This window comes from Syngnathus scovelli, chromosome 7 (genome assembly GCF_024217435.2).
Source record: "Syngnathus scovelli strain Florida chromosome 7, RoL_Ssco_1.2, whole genome shotgun sequence".
Taxonomy (NCBI): Eukaryota; Metazoa; Chordata; class Actinopteri; order Syngnathiformes; family Syngnathidae; genus Syngnathus; species Syngnathus scovelli.
Window position 1 is genome coordinate 11,288,981 of NC_090853.1, and position 23,439 is coordinate 11,312,419.

Below are 23,439 nucleotides of genomic sequence, written 5' to 3' on the forward strand. Positions count from 1 at the left end.
CAACACAATTTGCAGTTATTTACACTCCATGTACCAAACAACAAAAATAAGAGAACAGCCATACTTCACTTCAACCACAAGGTGTCACTATTTAAAAAACTTAATTTGTTGCACCTCACAGGGTGCTTTTTGCACTGCGATTTTTCATCGCAATTTGCAGATTCTCGCCGTGGCTTGACTGAGACGCTTGATTTATTTTCATATTTTGTTTAAATGGGCCGCAATTGATTTTTAGAACAGATGGGCCAGGTCTTTTATAGATACGTTAAATACAACATAAATTAATATTTTAAGTAAAAGATGAGCAATTGTTTACTAAAAATTGACTTGCATTTTTGCTATTTATGATCATTAATCACTTTATTCCACTATTTTATATTTTCAATAAATAAATGATTATATGTAATCAATAAACCAATGTATGAGCTCTATGAACCCCCAACCTGCTGCCAGATTACAAAAACATACGTTTTACTTGAAAATAAATAAATAAATAATGATAATCCAAAAACACGTATTCGCTTATTTTCTCCGGTACATTTTTGCATGCGTGTGCACGTGACGCTTCACGTATCGTGTGCACGTGCAATTGTTTTCATTCCGACGCAGCTGCGGCGAGCGCCTGTGTCCCGTGACGTCATTTGCCCTGCAGAAGGCAAGCGAGCAAGTCAGTCAAGACTCCACACGCACGCACGCACGCACGCACGCACACAAGGAGAAACGAAGAGGACGGGTTTGTCTGATCGGACACGACAAGTGTCAAGCTCTTTACGGCTGTATTTGGAGCGACAAAACAAACGAGTGAGAAGAACGACGAAGAGGAAGAAAACGAGAGAAAAAAAGGGAGAGAAGGTTGAAGTGAAAGTTAACGCGATGGAGTACTCGTCCAGCCGCAGCCGCCTTCTTCGTTCCGTGATGTTCAACCACGGTAAGAGAATGATTGCCCGTCTCGTGTTAATGATCCCTTTAAATGGTGTCACTACGGGGGCCAACGATGAGTCAACGCTCCTTGGGTACTGTTGACTGTTGTCATCATTATTCAGGTGTTTCAGTCTGCCCTACCCAAATCCTCAAAAAGCATGGCACTTTCCCCCTGTAATCCCCCTGCAGTTATGCAAGAGTAAGCGCGACGTTCAGCACACTAAACTATTCCGAGAGCAAAGCTGTACTGCAACATTCAGGGCTGCAGTGGGATATTGTACAAGTGTGCAGAAAGGCTCTGCTTGTGCAGAAAGACTCTGCAGTCATCGCCAACACAAGAGAGTTGTGTTTGCTGGTAGCATCACTCAGTACAATAAGATCTGTTCTTGATTTGAGCCCAATTTGTTTGCTCTGAATGACTCATGGTGATCATTCTGATGAATTGATTGGGAAGACAAACCTCCCATGTATAGTGAATCTCCGCTATGTTGCAAATTCGAAGCTATTTTTAAATATGGCTTCACAGTCGGCTATACTACAAAGGCAACCATGAATTAGAGCCATGTGCTGGCAGCACTGAGGCAGAGAAGGTCCCAAATGAATGTCTAGCAATAGTCCCCGCAGAGCAGAATAAATGCCTCTCAGTATTGTTGTATGCTCTGTTTGTTTGTGTCCCAGCTTCCATCTTTGTTAAAGGAATTGCTGTAATGTTTGTGTTCATTTTAGTTGGCCTGTCCAATATGGTGTTTGTACATTAAAAAAATCGGGCATGATCGCTGGTGGAATGCTTTGGTGGAATATCTAGGTGTTTGAGTATACAATGTTTAATTTTCTTTCGTTTATGTGTCAGTTTTACAATAAGTGTCAACTGTGGGTGTGAGTGGCAATGGTGATGAGGTCTACAAATTTGTGTCAACTTCAAATTTGAAGTTGTGCAACCCCTTGTAAGTATGAGCAAATTTATAGGACAAATACCAATTAGTCATTGAAGAAATCCTAGTCAACTTCCTTACTACTGTCCTTAAGCAAGGCAAAGTTGTTTGTAGATGAGAAGTCTCATGATGCAGGGGCGGACCGAGTCACGCTGAAACGTACAAGGGAGGTAGGTGATGGTTGGATGGAGGATAATGTGGGAGATGAACAGAGCTGGAACCCAAAGTGTGGGCAGAGATTTCTGCAGATTTGCATCGGTTAGTCATGATGGAGATGGACACAAAATAAACGCTTAGTTAATATTGGTTGTTTTAATGTTATGAATTGAGTTACATCAGTGAGGTTCACATGATCACGAGATTACATCTTAGAAATGCTGACTCAAAGTGTGTTTCATGTTTATGTCTGCATCTCTCTTCTCTGCCAATTCATTTTTGTGGGCCTCAAGATTTGACGTCTTAGTGGTATGTTGAATTGTTAGTTTTTACATGTCTGGCTTTTGGGTGTGTTAAGAGGGCTGGGACTACTACTCCAGAAAACAACGTTTTGACGAGGATTAAATGTGACATTTAGTTCCACACTTGAGACATGAATCTTTCTATCTACCTGCCAGAAAACACTTGCAATCAAGAAAGTGGTCTTGAATCAAAAATTGAACTCTACATAAATAAAGCAACACATTTGCTTTTAGCTGGAATCATTTATAAAAAAAAACCGAAGCGTTGCTGGAAATGGCAGCCATTAAGGAGAGAGAGAGATCAGTGTGGACTGGTGGCACAGTGAGCAGCAGCATTCCAAGATGAGACCATCCTTGCATGCCGTCTGCGGCTGCTTGACAGAATCGCCGGTGGAGGATCTGGACATGTACTTCGACGCAGGGACAGGCGGAGAAAGAAACAAGCCGAGCAAATTGCCACCGTAGAGCAGCTGTGGAATGTCATGTGCACCGCATGTGTTGGGTGTTGCTTATAAAATGTTGGCAAGTATGATGGTCGTATGTTTCACTTGGTTTACATGTCATCTTCAAAAATGAAAATGATGCTTGCGGGCGCTTTAATAAATGTATATGCCGCTAAAACAATGCCTGCCAGCTATCACAAAGTGGCATTTGAGTGGTGATATTTCTGTGGGGCCAAAGCAGTTCATCGACCAGCCTCCACATAATGACAACTTGCACAAAATGTTATGTTGCCTCTGCAGTATTTTGAAACTACTTCAAGTAACAAAAAATATTTGATCTATTCCTGCAAACTACGTAACTTTTTGCTAACTTAATGTTTCTGCTCTCATCCCATGTTGCTGAACTCTTTGGATGTGGATCCACAAATCTATTTCTGCTCCAACTCCTGACCAGATGAGGAGGTAAGAGATTTTTCCCTAATCCTGCCGCTTGATGGCCAGAAAAAATGGCCAGAAAAAAATGGCAATGACTGAACCTGCCACTCTTTAACACTGAATGATAGCCAAGTCTTGTAATTGTTTTGCAACCAAAGTATGTATTTGCCTCAACTGACAAAGGTGTGTTGTCAAAGCCCAGATTTTCTTGTTCCTCATTAGAGAAGGTGACATTCTGTTTGTGGGTGTGTCTGCTGAGTTTGTCTTCTTGCTGACTTGTTGTATATTTGGTTATAGTTCACTCAGACAGCCAGCAGTGTTGCAGTTGGGTGGTCATCTTTGGAGTGGGTAGCAGCCCACTGTCACCTGGCTGTCAAGCCTGCCCTCCCCACCCGCTTCCTCACTCCATGATGTCAAAGCTTGACAGCTGTGTTTGGGAGCTGGATGGGTAGCAAAGGGGGGGTGTTTGTTTTTCTAAGCCGTAGGAGTTTCGCAGGTGGGTGGAGAGGAGCCGCTCTATATGGCTTTGACAAACGCACTCTTTCCTCAGCTGGATAACAACGCTTTGTGACTAAGCGGCCGTGTCTGAGCAAGGAACGCTAGCTAATATGCTAGCTTTAGTCAGTTTACAGCATTCCAACTCAATGGCCCATCAAAATCACCTTGGCCAGTCCAGGGTTTAGTTTAGATTTCACCTGACGTCCTCTGGGACTGGCCGACGTGGTTTGAATGGTGGACCCAGATTAGTTCCATTCTTTTTGGTGTTGCATAAAATAAGCAGTGAAAAGTTATTGTTTTTGCACTCAGTCAGTTCGCATGACAGTGTGACACTCTTTGCTCTTTATATTTGGTTATATAAATAGATGTCCAAGTCGAGATGAATTCAACAGATGCTCTCTCATTAAACAAAACATCTCTCCTCTGAAAGCAATCACTCAATCCAGCCGGACGTAATGGAGGTGCCCTTTCCTGTACCAGTCAACCAGTGGGTGAAAACCAGAATTGTGGGTGTGGCTGGTTGTCATGTCCTCAAAAGCCTCACAGCAATAAACACACATGCGTTACTTTGTGTGACAGGAACAAAATATTTGGTCTTGGGGCTTTATGGATTTCCTACAAGATGTTTTAGTTTGTTTGTGGACACTTCTCACTGCTAATCTTGGCACTAGTTGATTCTAAAGATGTTTGATGGGCTTGGGGTCAGGTTGTCAAACTCATCCAAGCTTGGCTTTGGATGTTGCTTTGTGCACTGGAGCGCAGTCGTGCTGAAAAAGAAAAGGGCTTTCCCCACACTCTTTCCACAAACTTAGTTGTACGTGCAACAGTCTGCAATGGTTTGAGTGAGCGGGGGTCCCAGAGACATAACACTGTGCTTTTTGCCAGCTTTTGAAGTGAAAAACATGCAGAAGAACAGCAGTTGTCTGTGCTCTTTGCCACACGTTCACAGTGATGTGCTCCGCTGTGGCTTTTGCTCAACTATCCATTAACTTCCCTCCGCCTTCATTTGCTGCCGCCCACAGCATCCAAACTACAGTCCATTCGATATATATGCCAGACAAGACTTGGACTTTATTAGCCTATTAGCTTGCTAACAAAATCTTCCCTGTCTACACCAGTTTTTCTGTATTTGTACTTGTCGACCATTAGTCATCCTTCAAACTGGAATAGCAGAATTTACACAAATGCGACACCACACCCTTTGAACGTCACTGACATTGCATCGCTGAGCCATCACACACAGCCACAGCCAGTGTTGATTATGAGGAAAACGCCACCTATGATTAAACCAAGGAAATGATCATTCACACACCACACTCCTGCAACAACTCAAGAGTTTGTCAAATGACAACTCGCAGTTTCTCCATACGTCGGGTCATATTTGTAGCAAGTCCCGACTCAACTGCAGTGGTGCAGTTAGCGATGCAGACTGTTAGCATTGGGATTTTGGGCCTGTGGCATTGGCTCTGACAGCCGGCCCTGTGGGCTCCTGCACTCTGATGAAAGGACAAACAATCGGGTTAGGGAGCAAGCACGCTACACTTCAATGAACACGCCACCACTGTAACAACAAGGACATGGTCAAAGATGAATGTTTCAAGAGGGGGGGGCGTACTTGTGTGTTCACTCTTCTTGTCAAGACATTTGCCAAAACTATTGCACTATCCTGTCTGTGTGCTACCAACCAGAAGATTCTATCCCTAAACCCTTCTACGTTTGACTGCTTTTTATTTTTTAAATTTGTTAGATCAAAGGTCAAAAACAGACCTCAAGTTTGTACCAATTTAGAAATTTCAGACACATAATCATTTCACAAAAAAACTGTATTACCTAGACAGGCAAGCTCCTTAAATATAATTTTAACATTGGTATCTGTCATGCAAGTGTAAGAAGAAATTAATAATATAGATTCAACATTCTGTCCACTCAAGCTTCTTGTCCCCATGTCTTCATCAATCCAGATGTCCCACTCCAGCCCGAGCTATTCTAGCCTCAGCACTCAGTAGAAATTCTGGTCAGAGGGCAACCTTGGAAATTCCTGCGAAGCCTCATACAGAAGATGTAGCTCTTGCCAAGCCCCCCTCCCGCTATAAATAATCCCAGCCCAGTTCCCATGGCCCCCCAACTGATTCCTACCGCTCAGTTAGCAAAGCACAAATGAGTAAATGAGAGAAGAAGCACATCATCTTTTCTACCAAACCCAATTTGCAGTCTAAAAGAAAGCAATAAACTGCATGAGGTCATAATAGAAGCTCCCCAACTTGTCCACACAGTATGAAAGAACAATGCACTCCTCACACATCACAAGAAGTTCAAAGATCCAAGAATCTGTTTTTTATATTTTCTGAGGTTGTGGTGGAAATGACCTCACATTGAAATTTACACCTTCACTGTGCTTTTCTTTCCTTCACACCCACAGTCCAAGCTCACAATGTTCAAGTATTTATAGAATATATTTATAGTCAAATTCCATTCGTGACCTCTAAACATTCTGGAATTACACTCAGTTCTAAATTGTTAGGCCTGGAACGTGGAGCTCGCGCTGAGAGATGGATAGACAATTTCAGCACTTGACAAGAGATTGAAAGCCAGCTGTGGAAAATTTCGAGTTCTAGTATCCCTATCTTAGATCTTGGATGATGCTACATGTCGTTAACATAAAAGTGCAATACAGTATTATACAAAAAGATGCAGACTGCCTGTTTGGTACAAACTTCAGCAAAAAAAATAAATAAATCATACATATTCTTTCGGGCATTCTCTATAGCAAAATCATGCAGCTGCACGTCACAGTGAATCAGGGAACCTTCATTTTGTTTGTCAGTATTCAGTAAGCATTTACTTTAACTTGATAACAATGATGATGGTGATTATAATAATATTTTTCATTCAGATTCCTGCACGGTCTTTCATTGTAGTCTTGACATACGTATTTCAATTGATTAATTGAAATCACGTAGTTTACATTACATTTTCCCATATTATAAACTTAGTACACTTAGTGTACATCTACGAGTTTACTCTGGTTCGATTACAGTCAGATGTGCTCGGACCAGGCAGTCGTCAGCTGCAGCTCCTTTCACTCCCCGAAGAAACTATGTCCAGATGCTCCCTTGATGCCTCAGGACGGTCAGAGGAAATGCCAGGCAAGCCGAGAGGAAGAGCAGGAAGAGATGGCGGAGATGTAGTGGAAGATGTTTATGTCCCCAGGCGACAAATCGTCTCGTCCGCTTCTCTCCCAGTTGATAAGACGGGGAACTAATTGACCTCTGTCTTCGTCCTAGATCTTGGTGTAGAAAAAGGAATGGCGAACTCTGTCATACTGGGAAAATGAGTCAAGCATGCTGTTGTGCTGCTTAGCTTGCCATATTGTTGTATTGACACCCTCGGCACCAGCAGCTGACAGACAACACGGGCAAAACAAGCGCTGCCCTTGGTGTCACATCCAAGCACGAGTCGCTATGTCAATGAGATCACCTTGACATGCAGAGAGGCCACGACAAGATTATTTTTCAAATTATCTGGGTATTGATTCATGTTTTATGTTAGCATCATATGGAAGGAAGCGTTAGAATGTGTTGAGAATTCCAACATATGGGTCTCGTTGAAAGATCAAAGCAGACGTGGCCCCTGCCTCACTTGTTCCGTTTTTCGGCCGGCCGGCCCTCCCTTCCTTCTCTCCTTTTTTCGGTGAACTTGGTTTTCTTCTCCTCTTGGGCTTTGCTGGCATCTTCTGTTCGAGCGCAAGGGTCTCTCCAAAATCCTCATTGTCACTTCTAGTGATAACTCCCTTGGGCTTGAGGGTTGCTTTTTTTTAATGTCCACGTAAGTGTGCTCACATACCTGTGGCCTGTGTTGACCTCTTTTTTTCCAAACGCTAAAACCACGACAGGATTTCATCTCTTTCAAAGTGTCTCCACCCTCAACGCCCTAAATAAAGTTTGGGTTACCATTTAAAGTGACGGATTTATGAGAAGGAACAAAAAAATGTTTTTTTTTTTTCCATCAGTCAGCTACTTTATGCTTACGTGGCAAATTTGTCACTTCAACTTATGCATTTTAGGATGGTTGTGCAATGTTTATGACTTAACCGTCTGTAGAGCAGGCTGCTGTTCCAGGACTACCTTGACGGGACAGTACTCAGGCAAGACAATTTTACCCAAGAAAAGATTCCATAATCTAAGATCGCTAATCACATTTTGTCTACTCAACTTTTTTTTTTGTCAACTTCAAATTCAAATCCCTAAGGAGGCAGCTGCTTTCATTTCAGTTTAGTTGTGATCCAACCAAACCATAATTGCTCTATTTAAATATGTGTGTCTTCCAGAAAATAACATACTCATTAGCTGCTGCACTGCGTGTGGTAGTTTTAATGACAGGTGTTGACTTCATTTTTTGCCTGCATGTGTGCAGTTTGTTCGCCTTGCAAACCGCCAAATAAGTGTGCATAGAGAGCTTGGCTAGCTATTACTGAGTGCTTTAAAGCGCCACCTCTTGTGTTTAAGTGCCATGAGCAGCTAATGACTTCCTTATTTTTACTGTTTGAAAACCTCTCTAGTCTCCTTTTGATTCCCAGTCTGAAGGAAGCAGAGTTGAAAAACAATCAGTAGTTTTAGCAGGTCAACCGGTTGCCATGGGTAACATTTTATGGGCTTTGAGGACAGACCACTTTCTGGGCATTTTGTGTATTTTTAAGTGTCTTTTTGACAAAGAAAGAAAGAAAATTGGAAACTTGCTCTTGATAGCAGCTGGACCATGCTTTGAATGTTTTTCCAGTAACTGGACAGGAGAATGTAGGCCACAATCTTTAATGGTTTGAGAATGAACAATGAACTGTTGATCGAAGCACCCAATGATTTAGTCTACTGTGGCTAATCAGCATTCACAATCACAAAGGGTTTGTTTTCATTTTCAAGTATCAGAAAAAAATGACATTTTAATCTCTCATGACTATTTTCACCATATAACACTAACCTAATTTAGGCAATTGTAGCAATTGTGAATGGACCACTCTAAACACACACAAGTGCTCATTTATCGAATGCAGGACATTGTCTATCTTTTGTTGCCCTGTGAGATAACATTTCAACTGATCTGCAACAAGCGCTTATCACAATTTTCTGTAGCGCTTTTGTTTTTCAGTGGTTGTACAGACAAAAGCCTTGTGTCACTCCTCTGAAAGAGCAGTCAGTGTTGCACAGCCCTCCTCTATCTCACTCGACTTTCTTGTTTTGCCGCCCAGTCTCCCCGGGATTTGCGCCAGCAGGGGCAGCAGCATCATGTATGGTCGTAGAGTAGTCCAGTAGGTTGAAAATGTTGCTCCCGTTGACATTTTCACTTCTCATCAACAACTTTGTCCACCTTGAGCCAAACTAAAAACAGGGACTGGTGAACAGAGTCCGGGTGCTGAATTGAAAGTCTTCCGCTTGCTAGTGTGTAAGCTATTATTAGATTTAGCCTGAGAATTCCAACTAAGGTCAGCAATCAGATTCCTGCTCTCAAATAGTGGAAGAGAACATGTAGGAAAAGTAGCTCTGTGAAATGATGCATTTTCACATCTGAATTTATGAGGGCAAACCAGTCGTTCCCATGTCTCACTGCAATGTGTGACTACCCACCAATAATTCCCCTCAGAGTGACTATTTTCAACTTCAGAAATGGATTGATTTTGAATGATATACACAATTATTTTATTTTATTTGACCCCTTCAGGCAACCATACCTCTCAAAGCAAGTTGCAAATACCATGAAGATTAGGTGGTGCAATCTTTACTTCCAATTTGATTTTGAATTTAACTTAACTTTTCTCTCCCCATCCAAGTAAGCAGATTGCCAAACACCACCAGCCTCCTAATTCATCAAGCCAGTTATGGAATTACTAGCATGGTGTCTTTTATAAAGTGACTGTCTTTATACCAGATACGCGGAAAACAGTGCACATCTGGAGTAGAACTTAGAGCCACACAGACACACAAACGATCACACCTAAAGCTAAGCAATCAGTCCTCAGTCACATATGGTCTGCTGGTACCCAATATAGCTTCCGTCAGATTAGTGTACCAGCTGTTGCTCTGTGGCTCATTCGTGCAGTATCAGGGTCGAAAAATGACATTGCTATTAACGTTTTCAAAAAAAAAAAAATCTGCTTTGGCTTGTGGTTTTTTTTTTTGTCTATCATATACTTTACTTGTATTGAATTGTTGAAGCTTGACTGTTGGATCCAGCCACTGTGTGTGACATCAACATGCTACTTTTAGTTTATAGTGTTTGTACAGCACTTGGAAAATCAGTGGGATGTTCTGAAAGTGCCACAGTGCTGCTATATACCAAAGAACATTTTTTTTGTAAAACTCCTTCCAGTTATGTCCTCTTGGCTTATATTGTGACCATTACAGCCATATTTAACTTTGTAACTGGAGGGTTGAATTAAAGTATGGAATGTGAGCTTTATGGCTGCTCTTCATTGGCAAGTCACTCATTTTTGTCCTTTTGGGGTCATACTTGCAAAGGGGTAGTTGTGTGTGTGTGTGTGTGTAACGCCAAAGGGGAATACTGTTTTCCCACTCTTCTCTCAATTTTGAGTCTGAAACCTCTTCAATTTGTCCTTCACATAACCAGCCATGGTGCCATCGTCCCTGCCAAACAATTAATCCTTTAAACGTATATCTTAGCAAGAGAAGGCTCACTGTCCCAATTCAGCTGAATAACCATTGGCATCTCACTCTTTTTGATTTTTTTTTTTTTTTTTTTACCAGTAGTTTATCTCATTCAGCTTGTCAATGTCCGGATACACTCTGTCAATAGCAACATTTTGGCTGTGAGAATCTCTTGGTGGCTGAGAACTATAAGGACATGTTGGTTGCTTCTGGAAGACAGATGTTGTTTTCAAATAAACAATAGTCTACATATGGAATTCAACCGTTTAGATGTTAGTGGAAAGCAGCTTGTTAAACCACTGTTGGTGCAGACTTCTTAGTGGTGGAGCAGCCCACTTCCACACAAACATGTGAAATAAAGCATTAAGCCCAATGGCTGCTGTAAAACCTGCGCACTGGACGCATCTATTCCTCTCCAGTATCTTTGTCTGCCACTTATCTTGCAGGGCGTATCCCATGTGACTTTGGATGAGAGTGGGGGAATGAATACTCTGTGATTATAAACAACTATTTGCAGTCACATTCACACCTATGGGTGAATTTAGAGCCTGAGATGAACTTTAACCCAAACAGTTGGTACTCTAGATGGAGTTGCTCAACCTTTGCTTTCTAGCTTCACTAATACGCTTTTCTTTGTGGGTTTTACATGTGGAGCAAACTTGAGGGGAACTTTTGTTCCTCACATGTAATGAACTGTAAACCTCCATCTTTGCCTGCCCTAAGGACTGCTGACTGCAGGTTCCTAATCTGCTTATGAAAAAGTAATGAATGTGAGAATAATTGAGCTGCTTAGGGTTTGTTTCCACTCAACTTGGCACCTTTTGCGAGGCAGGAAACTCATTCCAGACACTGATGTAATTGCTCATATTGAATCTGCTCGAGGTACAATTCACACACTGTTTCAGCAAGATCTGAGACTGATTTTTTTTTTTCTCGTCAGCCACATTGTGATAAGACGTTACACAAGGTGGTTTTGTGTTGTTATAACATAGGACTTGGATTGGCTGCTTGGAAAGGCTGAAGTCAGGCCATTCACCAGCACACTGATTTCCTTTCTCCATAGCAAGTCAACTTTATGTCATTATTTACAGTATTTTTGCATGTTTTACTTTTTGTTCCTAGGGTGTTTCTTTTCCCAGGCTCCGCTTCCCTGAATATTATCACTATTGAAGACACTACAGATGTTATTATAAAGTCAGCCAGGCATTTGGACTGTGTAGAACCAACTAGTGATAACCGGGGTTGCCCCCTATATTTCCTTGAGTCAGGTAGTAAATTAACAACGAATTGAGTTGTTGTTTTTAAAATAGTTCACAATTGGATGGGTGAAGTTCTCACTCAACTCCTACCCTGCATAAATCATCCAAGCAGAGATGTTTATCTCTGCTTGTTGCAGCCAACTAGTTCTCTTAATTTTGCGTAGGTTTACTAGCTATCCCGACATGCTGAACTCAAACAACTTTGAAAGTTATAAAATTGCATGTGTATGGTGTAGGGTAATTTAATCAGAATTGACTTGAAACGCATACGGTGCCATTTGACATTCTGTGCATGCTTCTGCTAATGATGCAGTGCAGTGCAGTGCAAAGCAGTCAGAATAGCAAGACATTCAAAATTGCAGTTCATGCCTTGAGTTCAGATGGCCGGCCTTGCTATTCTCGCTTTGGATAAGGATGTAAATGAGCCTTAGACAGATTGTGTGCTGGCAGGTGATCACACTCGGCAGGAAGGGTGCATGTGCGTGTCAGGCTAGGCCACAACAATCCACAGATGGATAGACTCAAACTCAAAAAACAAAGCCTGCACCCCGTTTAATCTCAATAAGACCTTTTAGCCATCAAGCGGAAGCACCCCCCCCCCCCCCCCCCCCCCTCTCTCCATACACAATATGTGGCTGGGGGGGTGAATGTGAGAAAACGCTTTAGCACCTTTCCAGCAGGAATGCCACTGTGTGATCTTGATAGAATAGAGCAGGAAGTGTAGGAAGTGTAAGTAAGGGAGATTCTAGTCTCCCGGCTTGTTGCTATTGTAAAGCAATATTTGTGTTCCTACAAAGGTGGTGGAAGTTGAGTGGAGAGCACATCCACATCCACTGCATTGTATACTTTGCAGCCAGGCAGATCCCATCTACACAAGCTATTCACTCTGAGAATGTGTTGTCTGCATGGTTTTCATACTTCATATGTAAGTACTGCATACTGCCCAATGCTCAGATGCAGACGACTTTCACACTGACATCTGAAGCAAAGTGGGATCTTTCACATCTTTCAACTTCTGAGCAGCAGGTGGCACTGTCCTCCATTTCCTGTACACTCCCTTTTGGAAGGATGGACAAGGCTGAGCTTTAGCTCCAAATGAGTCCCACAAACTCGATAATCAAAGAGGTGCATATTGGAACATTGGCACTTGCCACTTGAGGGTTTCGCTGCGGTTCAGTGGAACTCCTTTGCTGTCTTGGAACCGGACCACATCATCTTACAATGTAAGCCAGTTGCAATATGATCCCCAGAGCCGCAGACACAGAATGACACTGTCTTTTCCATCTCGGACCCAAGTGGGTGTGCGTTAGTTCTCGTGTGTGTGTGGGCACTGTCAGCCTTTTTAGGCAATCTGCGGTAATCACCGTCATGAAGGCCAGATAAGGATGAAAGTAGACCGGAAGTAAGATCTCCTCTTCATTCATCTCTTACGTCACTGTCACTTCTTTGTTTGTGTCAGAAAGTAGTGTGATTGGTTCACAGTGCTTTTAGCAACATGTCTGCTTGTTTTTGTTTTTTTGTTTTTTTGTTTTTTTGCTGACTGTCCAATTTGTGTTGCACCTCATGTTAGTTATTACAGCAGCACACTTGGCGCACTTAAAGGAGCTCTCAAGATTGAGATCAGGTTGCTTTTGGTTCTTCCTCCCATGGGTTCAAAATGAATCCTCAGCAGAATTCTACTGCTGTGCTTGACCCTTTGCGCTTAAACAAACAAGATAAATACACAATTAGAGCTTGCCAAACCACTTCTGCTGAAATTGTCCCAAAAGCACTTGGTTGTCATGCATTGTTTTCTGTCTAATGTGTCCTGCCAGTTTTGTTATTGTAATCTTGCATCAAGAGTACATTCTTGTCCAACATAGATTCCTTTAACCAGTTTCCAAAACTCATGAAACCCAAATGGAAAGTGCACAGATCTTCTGAAATGAATGTTGGAAGTATTAAATATTTATTTTCGTCACCTCTTCTCTTTGAGCACACACACATACGTAGTTACTGTGCTACTCTGGGCCTGGTACAGCCATCTGGGGGTGTCTGTGCTAGACTTTGTAGGGGAATGCTGCTGCGTTCTGATACGATGAAACTTTCCTTAGTTTTATGCTTATTTTTGTTGATTTAAAATGATTGTTTGAAAATGTAGAACCGTAACAGAAATTGAAAATCACACCACCTATATGTTCTTAATTTGATTTGCAAGGCAGATTGTACATAAAGTCTGGAGAGATTGTGAAGGTTGACGTCACACAGAGACTTACTGGTGCTTTTCAAACAACGCTGGCATTCACTCAGAGCGCACATGGCTGACTTGTGCACCTGCCGCTGGCCTCGCCACAAGAGAAAGACCTCACTGGCATTTAGCTTGTGTACTCCCACTTTTGTTTTCATAAAGCAATTCTTCATAGATTTCTGTTCCTGATGCTGTTTGGAAGCTCATTCTTGTCTCAAAGTCGTAAACATCAAATAGCGACCGTATCGCCGGTGTCCATCAATAATTTAGCACGCACTGAAGCGTAGTATCGTGATTATTGTTGTGGGATTGCAAATGAGTCAGTCAACTGCGTTTGCTCCAGAGCTGAAAACTGCTTTCATCGCAGACGTAAACTAACAACATATTATATAGTTGGGTAACGACTTTTGGCAGCTTCTGCTTGCATTTCCCATGTCATAGAAAGGAGCATTAGATGTGGGCCTCCCCTTGAGAGCTGCCACAAATCATCGTCTATCAGCAGCGCTGCAGCAAAAGCCCACTGCCACCGTCCAACAGTAACAAGGCACCGCAGTCAACCTCGCAAGTGGTTTATTTTTGAATTGGGCTTCTCGTCCCTCCATTGTTTCTCAGGGCCCGTGTGGGAGTCCCATCATAGCATTTCTATATGCTCCACGTCTCTTCTCTCCATTGGGACACCAGGCGATTAAGCCTAAGGGAACTGAAAATGCAAGAAAATATGGAGTTTGTCCTCTGATTGCAACTAAAACAGTTTCCATTCAACTGTGAATGTTTTCTACATGGTCAACGGGGTACCTATGAGATTTCTGTCACTGCCTCTTTCCATGATTTGAAGTATTTAAGAAGAAAGTGGTCCATTTCATTTTAATTGGATTCAGGGCATGGATTTCCTGGGATGAGCAGTTGACTACTTTTAATCGTTACATGATATCCTTTGTGGTGTTGAGGTGGAATTGTTGACTACCAATTTTTGTTTTTAGGTTCGTTCGATCAAATATGAGCAGCATACAACAATAGGAAGACCCTTTTTTCTATTATTGTCGTGATATTTTTTTTAGGCCTGAGCTCCTGAACAGAAACATACTTAGCATCTAATATTAAGTGTTTCATTAATCACTTACAAAATTAGGCCATTTCATTATTAAGTGGAGCTCAAATGCCAGTTGCTCCAAGTAGGGAAAGCTTAATTGGTCCATGTCTCCAATGAGACTGGCCCCAGTGGGAGTCTGTTGTTGCCTGCGTTCTGATTAGATAGTTTGAATTTGTCCATTCTAAATGTGATGACTGCTGTCAATATTGTCTTGAACATTGTGGAGACTTTTGTTGTGAAGTGCCTCAGGTTTTGCTTGCTCAATTGCTTTGTTGAGCCTGATATGTTGCCCTTAGTTTGAGGCATTGGGTTTGTTCTGGTCGTGTCGTGCTTAACATGAGAAATGAGTATTGAGTTTTAAAATGTGTGTTATTGAGTTGGTGTAATTATTTACACAGTTTATTTTAATGAGAAAAAAATTAACAACAATTAAGCGTTTTGTTATTCTGCAACAAAAAGTGCTGACTGGTCACTGCATCTTTTTTTTTTTTGTTTGAGCAGTGTGAGCTAAACACAAACGCATTTGTGTGAATTTTGACTCGATCCCTGTATATCACAGAAGAGGCTGGAATAGAAGACGACCCACATTTGCAAGTCAGACAATGTTAGAAAAGTGTGGCATACATTTCCATACAAATGAGCGCTTCCTTAATTGTTAATGTCCTACACGATTATGTTGGCATATAAATAGTTTGTAAGTAATTCATGCACTTAATTAGTAAGTTCATTAGCATCCCTGTAATATATAATTTAGACTTCATGAATAAACAAAAAAATGGGTTTAGTAGCTCATTTGAATAACACGGTGTGTGTGATAACGGCAAAGTGTGATGTTTGTATTGGACACTGCCCCAGTGATGGATCTCATCAATGTGTGTGATCGGTATCCCGGGGGTGCCGAGAGGGTCGATGGCCATGTAGGACGCGACATCCGGTGGTGGCAATGTATAAATACTGAGGCTCATACCTCCGTTTCCTGTTTCCTGCTTGAGGAGAAGCTTGTGGAGGGAAGCGAAACAGAAGTTCGAAGGCTCTCGTAGATCTTCAGTAGCCTGCGTGAGAAAGCGCCTGCTTCTGCACGGAGGGTGAGCAGGATTGGGTCATCTTATTTGTTGTGGTGTTACTTTGATCTTTCAAGTTTTCATCTTTACTGAATAGCAGAAACCTACATCAAGGGTGTTATGTGTGAACAGCATGGATTGTTTGTGCACTAAAATTAAATTAGCAGGCAGTAAATATGAATTATGTTTACGTTCGGCTTGACCAAATCCATGTTTGTATGTATGTAGGTCACACGACTGAGTGTGTTGGGCATTGATCGCTCAGCTGTGGTTGTAGCACAGAAAAGCAGGTCACTCATTTCCTAAAGAGTGCAACTGTCAATTGCACCACATGCCCCAAAGCTGTGGATGGCTGCAAAATGACAAGACTATGGAGAGAGTTTATATATTGTCAATGATGTTTTTTTTTTCCACCTTCCTTTTTGTTCTTCTCCGTTTTGCCCGATCATGATACTCTCACTCAATTCCTGGTTCTCCAACCATGTGGTCTTGACCCTTCTGTTCCGTATTAAACCATTCCACGAACATACTCCCTTCTGGTTGAAGATTGCAGAGTTCACTTTAGCCCCACTTGCAATGGAGGACAGTGACCATGAAATGCCGTCGTCATCAGACGAGCGGGACTCCTATCCCGTACCCCCACATCCAAGTGGGGAACTTGATGTTGACCAGGTACCGCTCACTGCCTGCCTCGTCACTTACACTGCCAATGCGAGAACAAATTCTACATCAGTAAAACGAGACACAAGAATATCGGATCTCATTTGATTGTGTCGGTTCACATAATCAAGTGTCTCCTGAGTGTTGATCACACATCAAGCCTTTTTACAAATAGAGCAAATCAACCTTTATTAATGACTCAGCGATAATATGTTAATGTGCGTGCAAGTCATCACATGGGCCACTCTGTAGCCGAGATGAAATGGGCTGATGGCTCTCTTGTGTCCGCTACATTATTCATCTTGGTTGAGTGGCAGCCAGCAAGCCACCAGTCTTTGGTAACTGGAGCCGAACACGAGCATTTGTGAGCCTTCTATAGACTGTACGTCAACTGCAACTCGGACGTATAGCATGGAAAAAAACCTGAAATGAATATTGAACTTTAACTAATTGAATGAACAAGTGCATTGAAAAGCGCAGAAGTAAATATGCTTGATCATGAAATTCCCAGCACTGTGCCTGCCTTAGTAAGATGGCAAAGTCTTTGTACTTTACCTCCTCTCAAAAAGTAACACTTGCCATCTACCACCTCCTTCATCTACCCCCTTCTGTTCCTCCTCATTCAACCCCCCAACTCGTCTAGCGTTCCAGCCACTCCGATGACTCAGAAGTGGAGAACATTTTGCAAGAGCCCTGCTGTCATGTAGAACATGAGCACCTTGAACATGAGCGTGACCACAGTCCACAGCAGCTCCATCATGGCCAAGAGGCTCATGATGCAGACGGGGAAGCTGAGGGCCAAGAGCGCCCTCACACCCCGTCTGGTTTGCGCCCCCCTGTGGCGGGAAGGGCCCAGTTGGAGTCAGGTTGCGAGCCCAGTTTACCGCCAAGCGTGGACTTTGACTTGCCCTTTCCCATCAGTCCCTCCCGACCCAAAAGTCCGTGGGCCCGTTTTGACCCTTACAGCAATAATGAGGTAACATAGCGAGTGTGTGTGTGTGTGTGTGTGCATCAGTGTGTGTGTAGTTTAGAAGCTGACTGTTGTTCTGGTGGGGCAGGAAGTGACTGTTGCTTTGTGTTGCTGGTGCCGCTGTGCTTGTGTTGACTTATTCACATACCAAACATTGTCACCAAAAGACCCCATGAAACAACCCACTCAAGTGCCCAATTCTCTGAATGCAGTGCGTCCTAATTTCTTTTTTTTTTCTTTTCAGGATCAGGACAAGGAATATGTAGGTTTTGCAACACTCCCCAACCAAGTGCACCGCAAGTCGGTCAAGAAAGGATTTGACTTTACACTCATGGTGGCAGGTAATGTCTAGTCTCGACTAATCAGCAGCAACATTTAACCATAAACCCAGCACAAAATCTCAATGGGTATTTTCTTGCTTGTTTTCTCCTTCTGAACGGACCTATGCTTCCAGGTGAGTCTGGCCTGGGAAAATCCACCCTGGTCAACAGTCTCTTCCTCACAGATCTATACAAAGACAGGAGACTGCTCAATGCTGAAGGTGACCATGCACAGCACCGCCTCAATTATTATTCCTCCTTTTAATTTTCAGCCGTGTGTCCTCAAATGGAAGTAAGGTAGCAAAAGTAAATCTGCTCTATTAACGGGTGACCCTCAGGTCAATCAGATGGTCTCAACATGGAATAAGGTTTGATAAATGGCACCTTGTTGACCTTGTTTTGCCAGTAGCAAAAAGTGCCAAGTTGGTGCTATTGGATGGCAAATCCACTTGTGAATTGGAATGTTTGGGAAATCCAGAGTGCGCGCTGCTGTTACTTACCAGCACATTGTTGTTTGTGCTTGTGTCATTCTTTAGAACGGATCATGCAAACGGTGGAAATCACCAAGCACACTGTTGATATTGAAGAAAAAGGAGTCAAGCTGAAGCTGACTATTGTAGACACTCCCGGCTTTGGCGATGCTGTTAACAACACGGAATGGTATACTACACACACAGAGACACAGACACTGTCCGTTTCGGCTGTTTGTTGGGCACGTGCTCGTTAGCTGCTTGTCTCCTCTGTAGCTGGAAGCCAGTGGCAGACTACATCGACCAGCAGTTTGAGCAATACTTTAGGGATGAGAGTGGCCTCAACCGCAAAAACATCCAAGACAACCGAGTGCACTGCTGCCTCTACTTCATCTCCCCCTTCGGCCACGGGTACGAGAAAGCCGCCGCGCCCTTCCCAGGGACGACCGTGCCTTTAATCTGCCCTCCGAGAATGGATCAGATTTGACCCACTTTGGTCACAGCCACTGATTGACCGACATGATTACAAATGAATGCCTCAGCTTCAGTACACAGTCACTAGCGTTTCCACTCGAGTAATTGTCTTCAGGTTAATCTCTTCTTCTTTTCGAATCATGCCATAATGTGTATTTAAGGACCACCTCAAAGCATAAACTTCAGGGGCGATTCAGTCACAGCGGCGGTGAAACTGGTCCCTCTATTGACAACTGGTGGTCATTGCACAAGCCAACAGTGAATCATCATCCTCCTCCCTGCTGCATTCACAGACTTACTTCATTCATACTCGTGTTGTGTTTTGCAGCCTTCGGCCGCTGGATGTGGAATTTATGAAAGCCCTGCACGAGAAAGTTAATATTGTTCCAGTGTTGGCCAAAGCAGACACGCTCACCCCGAGTGAGGTCAAGAAGAAAAAAATAAAGGTGGGGCCGTTGAGCTCTCTCTTGCATGACTGATATTTCTGGGGCTTCTACCTAGCGGCTAAAATGCTTTTGTTGGCTTTACTTGATGTAGATTAGAGAAGAGATCGAGCTATATGGTATTAAGATATACCAGTTCCCCGACTGCGACTCTGATGAAGATGACGACTTCAAGCAGCAAGATCAAGAGTTGAAGGTGAGAGTGAGACCATTTGTGCTGAAGCAGCCACAACGAGATACTTTTTTTTCTTCACTTTGAACATTGCGACGATGATCCATCCACACGATGTGACGTTAGGACAGTGCTACGTTGGTGGTTAATGAAATAAAACAGGAGCGTGACCTTGTTGAGCTCCTCTTGATTTAGCAGTTGTGAGTCAGCCTCCACCTCCGGCTCCCTTCGCGCGGGCTCATCATGCCGTGAAGCGTGTCGTGTCTTTGCAGCAGTCTCTCGAAAATATTGCAAAGGCAGAAACGACAGAGGAAATAGAGGGTGACCTTATATTGTACGGACAGAAGTATTGGGATGCATTTATCACTTAGTAAGGGATTGTTTGCAACGAGGCCTGGTTTCCCAACACTTTTGCCCTTTTTGTCCTAACATTTCATTCATTCTACTTATTCCCACAATAAGGACAGCATTCCATTTGCCGTAATCGGCAGCAACACAGTGGTAGAAGCCAAAGGCAAGCGGGTGCGAGGTCGTCTGTACCCTTGGGGGATCGTCGAAGGTAAGGAACCCCCCTCCCCCCCAAGTTCAAAGTTGAGACACCAAATGTGCCACGTGCAGCTTGAGCATGTTGCCATCTTCGCATTGGTCCTTCTGCAGTTGAGAACTCGGCACACTGTGACTTTGTGAAGTTGAGGAACATGCTGGTTCGAAGTCACATGCAGGACCTGAAGGACGTGACCCGGGAGACCCACTACGAGAACTACCGAGCCCACTGCATCCAGAATATGACTCGCATGGTTGTGAAGGAGCGCAACCGCAAGTATGATGCAAACATGTTGGAACAATGTTGATTAACATTTTTAGCGATTGCAAAAAGAGCTTTGAGAAGATTTACTTTTTGGCTAATGATAGACTTTATCAAGATCAGGAAATAGAATATTTATATTTGAGGTTCATTCTGAGACTTCAGTCCAAACCCCAACATCCCAAAAGAGGTAGTGTACATAGATGTCAACCAAATTTAATGTTGTACGTGTGTGCATGTGTGTTCCCAGTAAGCTAACCAGAGAGAGCGGCACCGACTTCCCCATCCCAGCAGTGGGCGACGTCACTGACAGTCAGACGGAAAAGCTGATTCGGGAAAAAGACGAAGAGGTACGGCCTGGTGACCCCCAAACGGAGTCGCCGCTCCTTCCCGGGCAGCGGCACGCTGATCACGAGCATCGGGCACCGCACGCGTTTGAGATGGAGTGCGGAAGCCACGGCCAGGCCCGCTCCCATCTGGAGGACGAGGCCCTTTAAGGGTCCTCGGCTCTCACGCTATTGCAGCTCATGTTTCAGCAGCAAACATTTTAAATGAGATTGCTTTGTTGATGCTTGGCCACTTCTTTGACTTCTCATGACTGTTTTCACTTTATTTTCTCTGTTTCTCCTCATATTGGACACATTCTCACTGTTTGTTCTCGCTCTCCATATTGTTACAAGCTATAATCTCTCTGTTTATCTTCTGACTGGTCATACTTGGTTGCACTCCCCTGTCAGTTTCCCATCTGCTGTGTTCTCGTTGGTCCTCATTCTTTTTCTCACTCGCCATGTTTTTTTGGTCACATTTGCAATTGGCGTGATTAGATAGTTGTTTCAGCATAGATAATCACAAAAAATAAGTCGAATCCATATACAATGGAATAAAATTAACTTAATGCGAAGTGTATCACCAATTCTCCTCCAATAATGCAGCCTACAATAATAACAGCAGCATATGGTGAAGTTTGCACATTGATGGTTTCGGGCTAAATTCTCTTGTCAAGATTTTTGTAAATGTACAATAATTTTTACAAATTACACACGCTAGGTCAGTCCACACCACACGTATGTTATTTTTTTTACAATGCATTCATGTATACAATGGCTTGTGCTCTTTGACAAGGCATTCATTATTCATGATTGAATGAACATGCTGAATGGGTTGATTTTGGCAGTACAAGGGTTTGGCCAGATGCCAGCGATAAGTTCTGGACCACCACAATATAATAAGATCATACGTAAATGCTTCTATAAATAGTTTTACCCATCCCATAAGTTTACAATAAAAATGTTTATTATAGCATAACATCACAATGTTCCTCACATAGTTCTTCAAATAAGAGAAATTCACCTTCTTTTCAATTGAATATTTATTATATTTTTGTCTGACAAACGTTAGCAGAAATTGCCATAGCTTTAATTACAATCCTCAAACAACTGCTACAGCGGCAACACGTAAAACCATAAAATAATACCGTAAACAATGAACTGCCATCTAGTGGAGGTTCACTGTTTACTTAACGCTGTCGTCAATTACAGAAGATGATGTTACACTTAGCTCTATTTTATCACACCTGATCCAATTTATTCCATCAAATAATAAAAATACACTATTATTTCTGTTATCTTTCCTTTGTTTGTTTTTGTGTTGACAAATAGCATTATACTATCAAAATCAAGCATTATGTAAAGATATTGGGTGCTGGCACCCACCAGCTCTTGAGTGTGGCGGTCGATGAGGTCATGTGATTGGAATCGCAGTGCTTTATTGATTGGATGTGACTTTTAATGCCCACCAGTGTGTGTAACGTAATGCGTAATGTTGTGATGTGTCCCATCAGTTGCGGCGCATGCAAGAGATGCTGCAGAGGATTCAGAACCAAATGCACACCAGGAAGGACGCCTACTGACATGCTGCGTCGCCCGCTTGAACCTTCACCCCCCATCCCAACCTCATCAACCTCATCAGTGCCCGTCATGAACTCGGCAGGATGAAGCAAGAATGCTCCACTTTATAAAATATCATTGAGTAAAAACAACAACAACAAACAAGAGACACTTGTTCAGAAATTTAAATTAATCAATTTCTCTTGAAACTGTCAAACATTTTTTGGACATTGTTTTTTTTTTTCTACTTTGGTGCAGGTTATTTTTATTTATTATTACGATAAGTCAACATAAATATATGAAATGTCTTTTCTTTATTCAACACCGAAAAATATTTTTTTCTACAGATTATCTCGTGAAAACTATTTTGCAACATTGTTGTTTAACCTGCTTTGTATGAGTTGAATGAATGGAAATTGTCGATGAATTTGATTTCAAGTTGAAATTGCCACCGTGTTTTGTTAGTGGCAACACTTAAACGTGCACCTCTCAAAATTTTATTAGAGACGCATTTATTTCAGCATTTTTATTCAAAAAGTGGTAGTGAATTTGCAGATGGCTAAAATCCTAACTACATACATACGTACAGACACACTGAAGCAATTTTGCATTGAAGCAATATCTAATACAGTAATGGTTAATTATGGACTTTGGAATTTAAATTTCTAGCTCACGTTTTATGACAAATGTTAACGTTGTCATTTGAAGTTCATTATCTTCGTGCATTATATTATTAATATTTTTAATGCTAGTACTCAGAACAATGTGATTACAAACCTCATGTTGTTGTAATTCAGCACAACGTCCTGTTGTCCTGGCAATATTTACTTTTGTGTCACATATTGTAGTTAATTTTTTATTTCATGCTTCAAGTATATTTATGTTATAATGTATAAATGCAAATTGAAAGACCGGGGAAAATATGCAAAAACAAAAAAACTAACAAAAAACAACGCTAATAAAAATACAATTATAATTTGAAATACATGATCATTTCTTTAATTTAAAAAAAAAAAAGGCCTTACTATACGTAATGGTCATTTTGTAAATAAAAGCCTTCCTATATATGGTTATATTTTCACACAAAAAAAACCTTACTATGCATGGTCATTTAAAGAAAAAAAAAGCCTTTCATACATGGTCATTTATTTAATTAAAATAGCCTTACAATACATGATCATCTTTTTTAAATTAAAAAAAGGTCTTACTCTACATGGTCATTTTTTAAATAAAAAAAAAGTCTTGCTATAATTTCTTTT

General features: G+C 42.1%; 1 protein-coding gene across 2 annotated transcripts; it reads left to right on the plus strand.

Moving 5' to 3' along the window:
• Window positions 1-648: 648 nt before the first annotated feature.
• septin4b (septin 4b) lies at window positions 649-23,163 on the plus strand. 2 transcript variants are annotated; one of them, XM_049725483.2, is made up of 12 exons: window positions 649-928; window positions 3,209-3,216; window positions 17,855-17,951; window positions 18,065-18,151; window positions 18,467-18,590; window positions 18,677-18,811; window positions 19,203-19,320; window positions 19,412-19,513; window positions 19,952-20,048; window positions 20,147-20,309; window positions 20,545-20,644; window positions 22,135-23,163. In XM_049725483.2, exons 1-12 carry the CDS (start codon window positions 874-876, stop codon window positions 22,201-22,203), a joined length of 1,155 nt encoding a protein of 384 aa, XP_049581440.1. In that variant the 5' UTR covers window positions 649-873; the 3' UTR covers window positions 22,204-23,163. The 2 variants fall into 2 exon arrangements, with proteins under 2 accessions (XP_049581440.1, XP_049581439.1); XM_049725482.1 differs by lacking the exons at window positions 649-928; window positions 3,209-3,216 and adding exons at window positions 16,413-16,652; window positions 17,284-17,616.
• The last annotated feature ends 276 nt before the right edge of the window (window positions 23,164-23,439 follow it).

What these genes read in the sequence shown, in the direction of transcription:
- septin4b (XM_049725482.1), top strand. Translation starts at nt 16,428, where the DNA reads ATGATACTCTCACTCAATTCCTGGTTCTCCAACCATGTGGTCTTGACC. An exon ending in ACCCTTACAGCAATAATGAG is followed by an intron (nt 17,617 to 17,854) that starts GTAACATAGCGA and finishes TTTTCTTTTCAG; the next exon opens with GATCAGGACAAGGAATATGT. An exon ending in TTCGGGAAAAAGACGAAGAG is followed by an intron (nt 20,645 to 22,134) that starts GTACGGCCTGGT and finishes GTGTCCCATCAG; the next exon opens with TTGCGGCGCATGCAAGAGAT.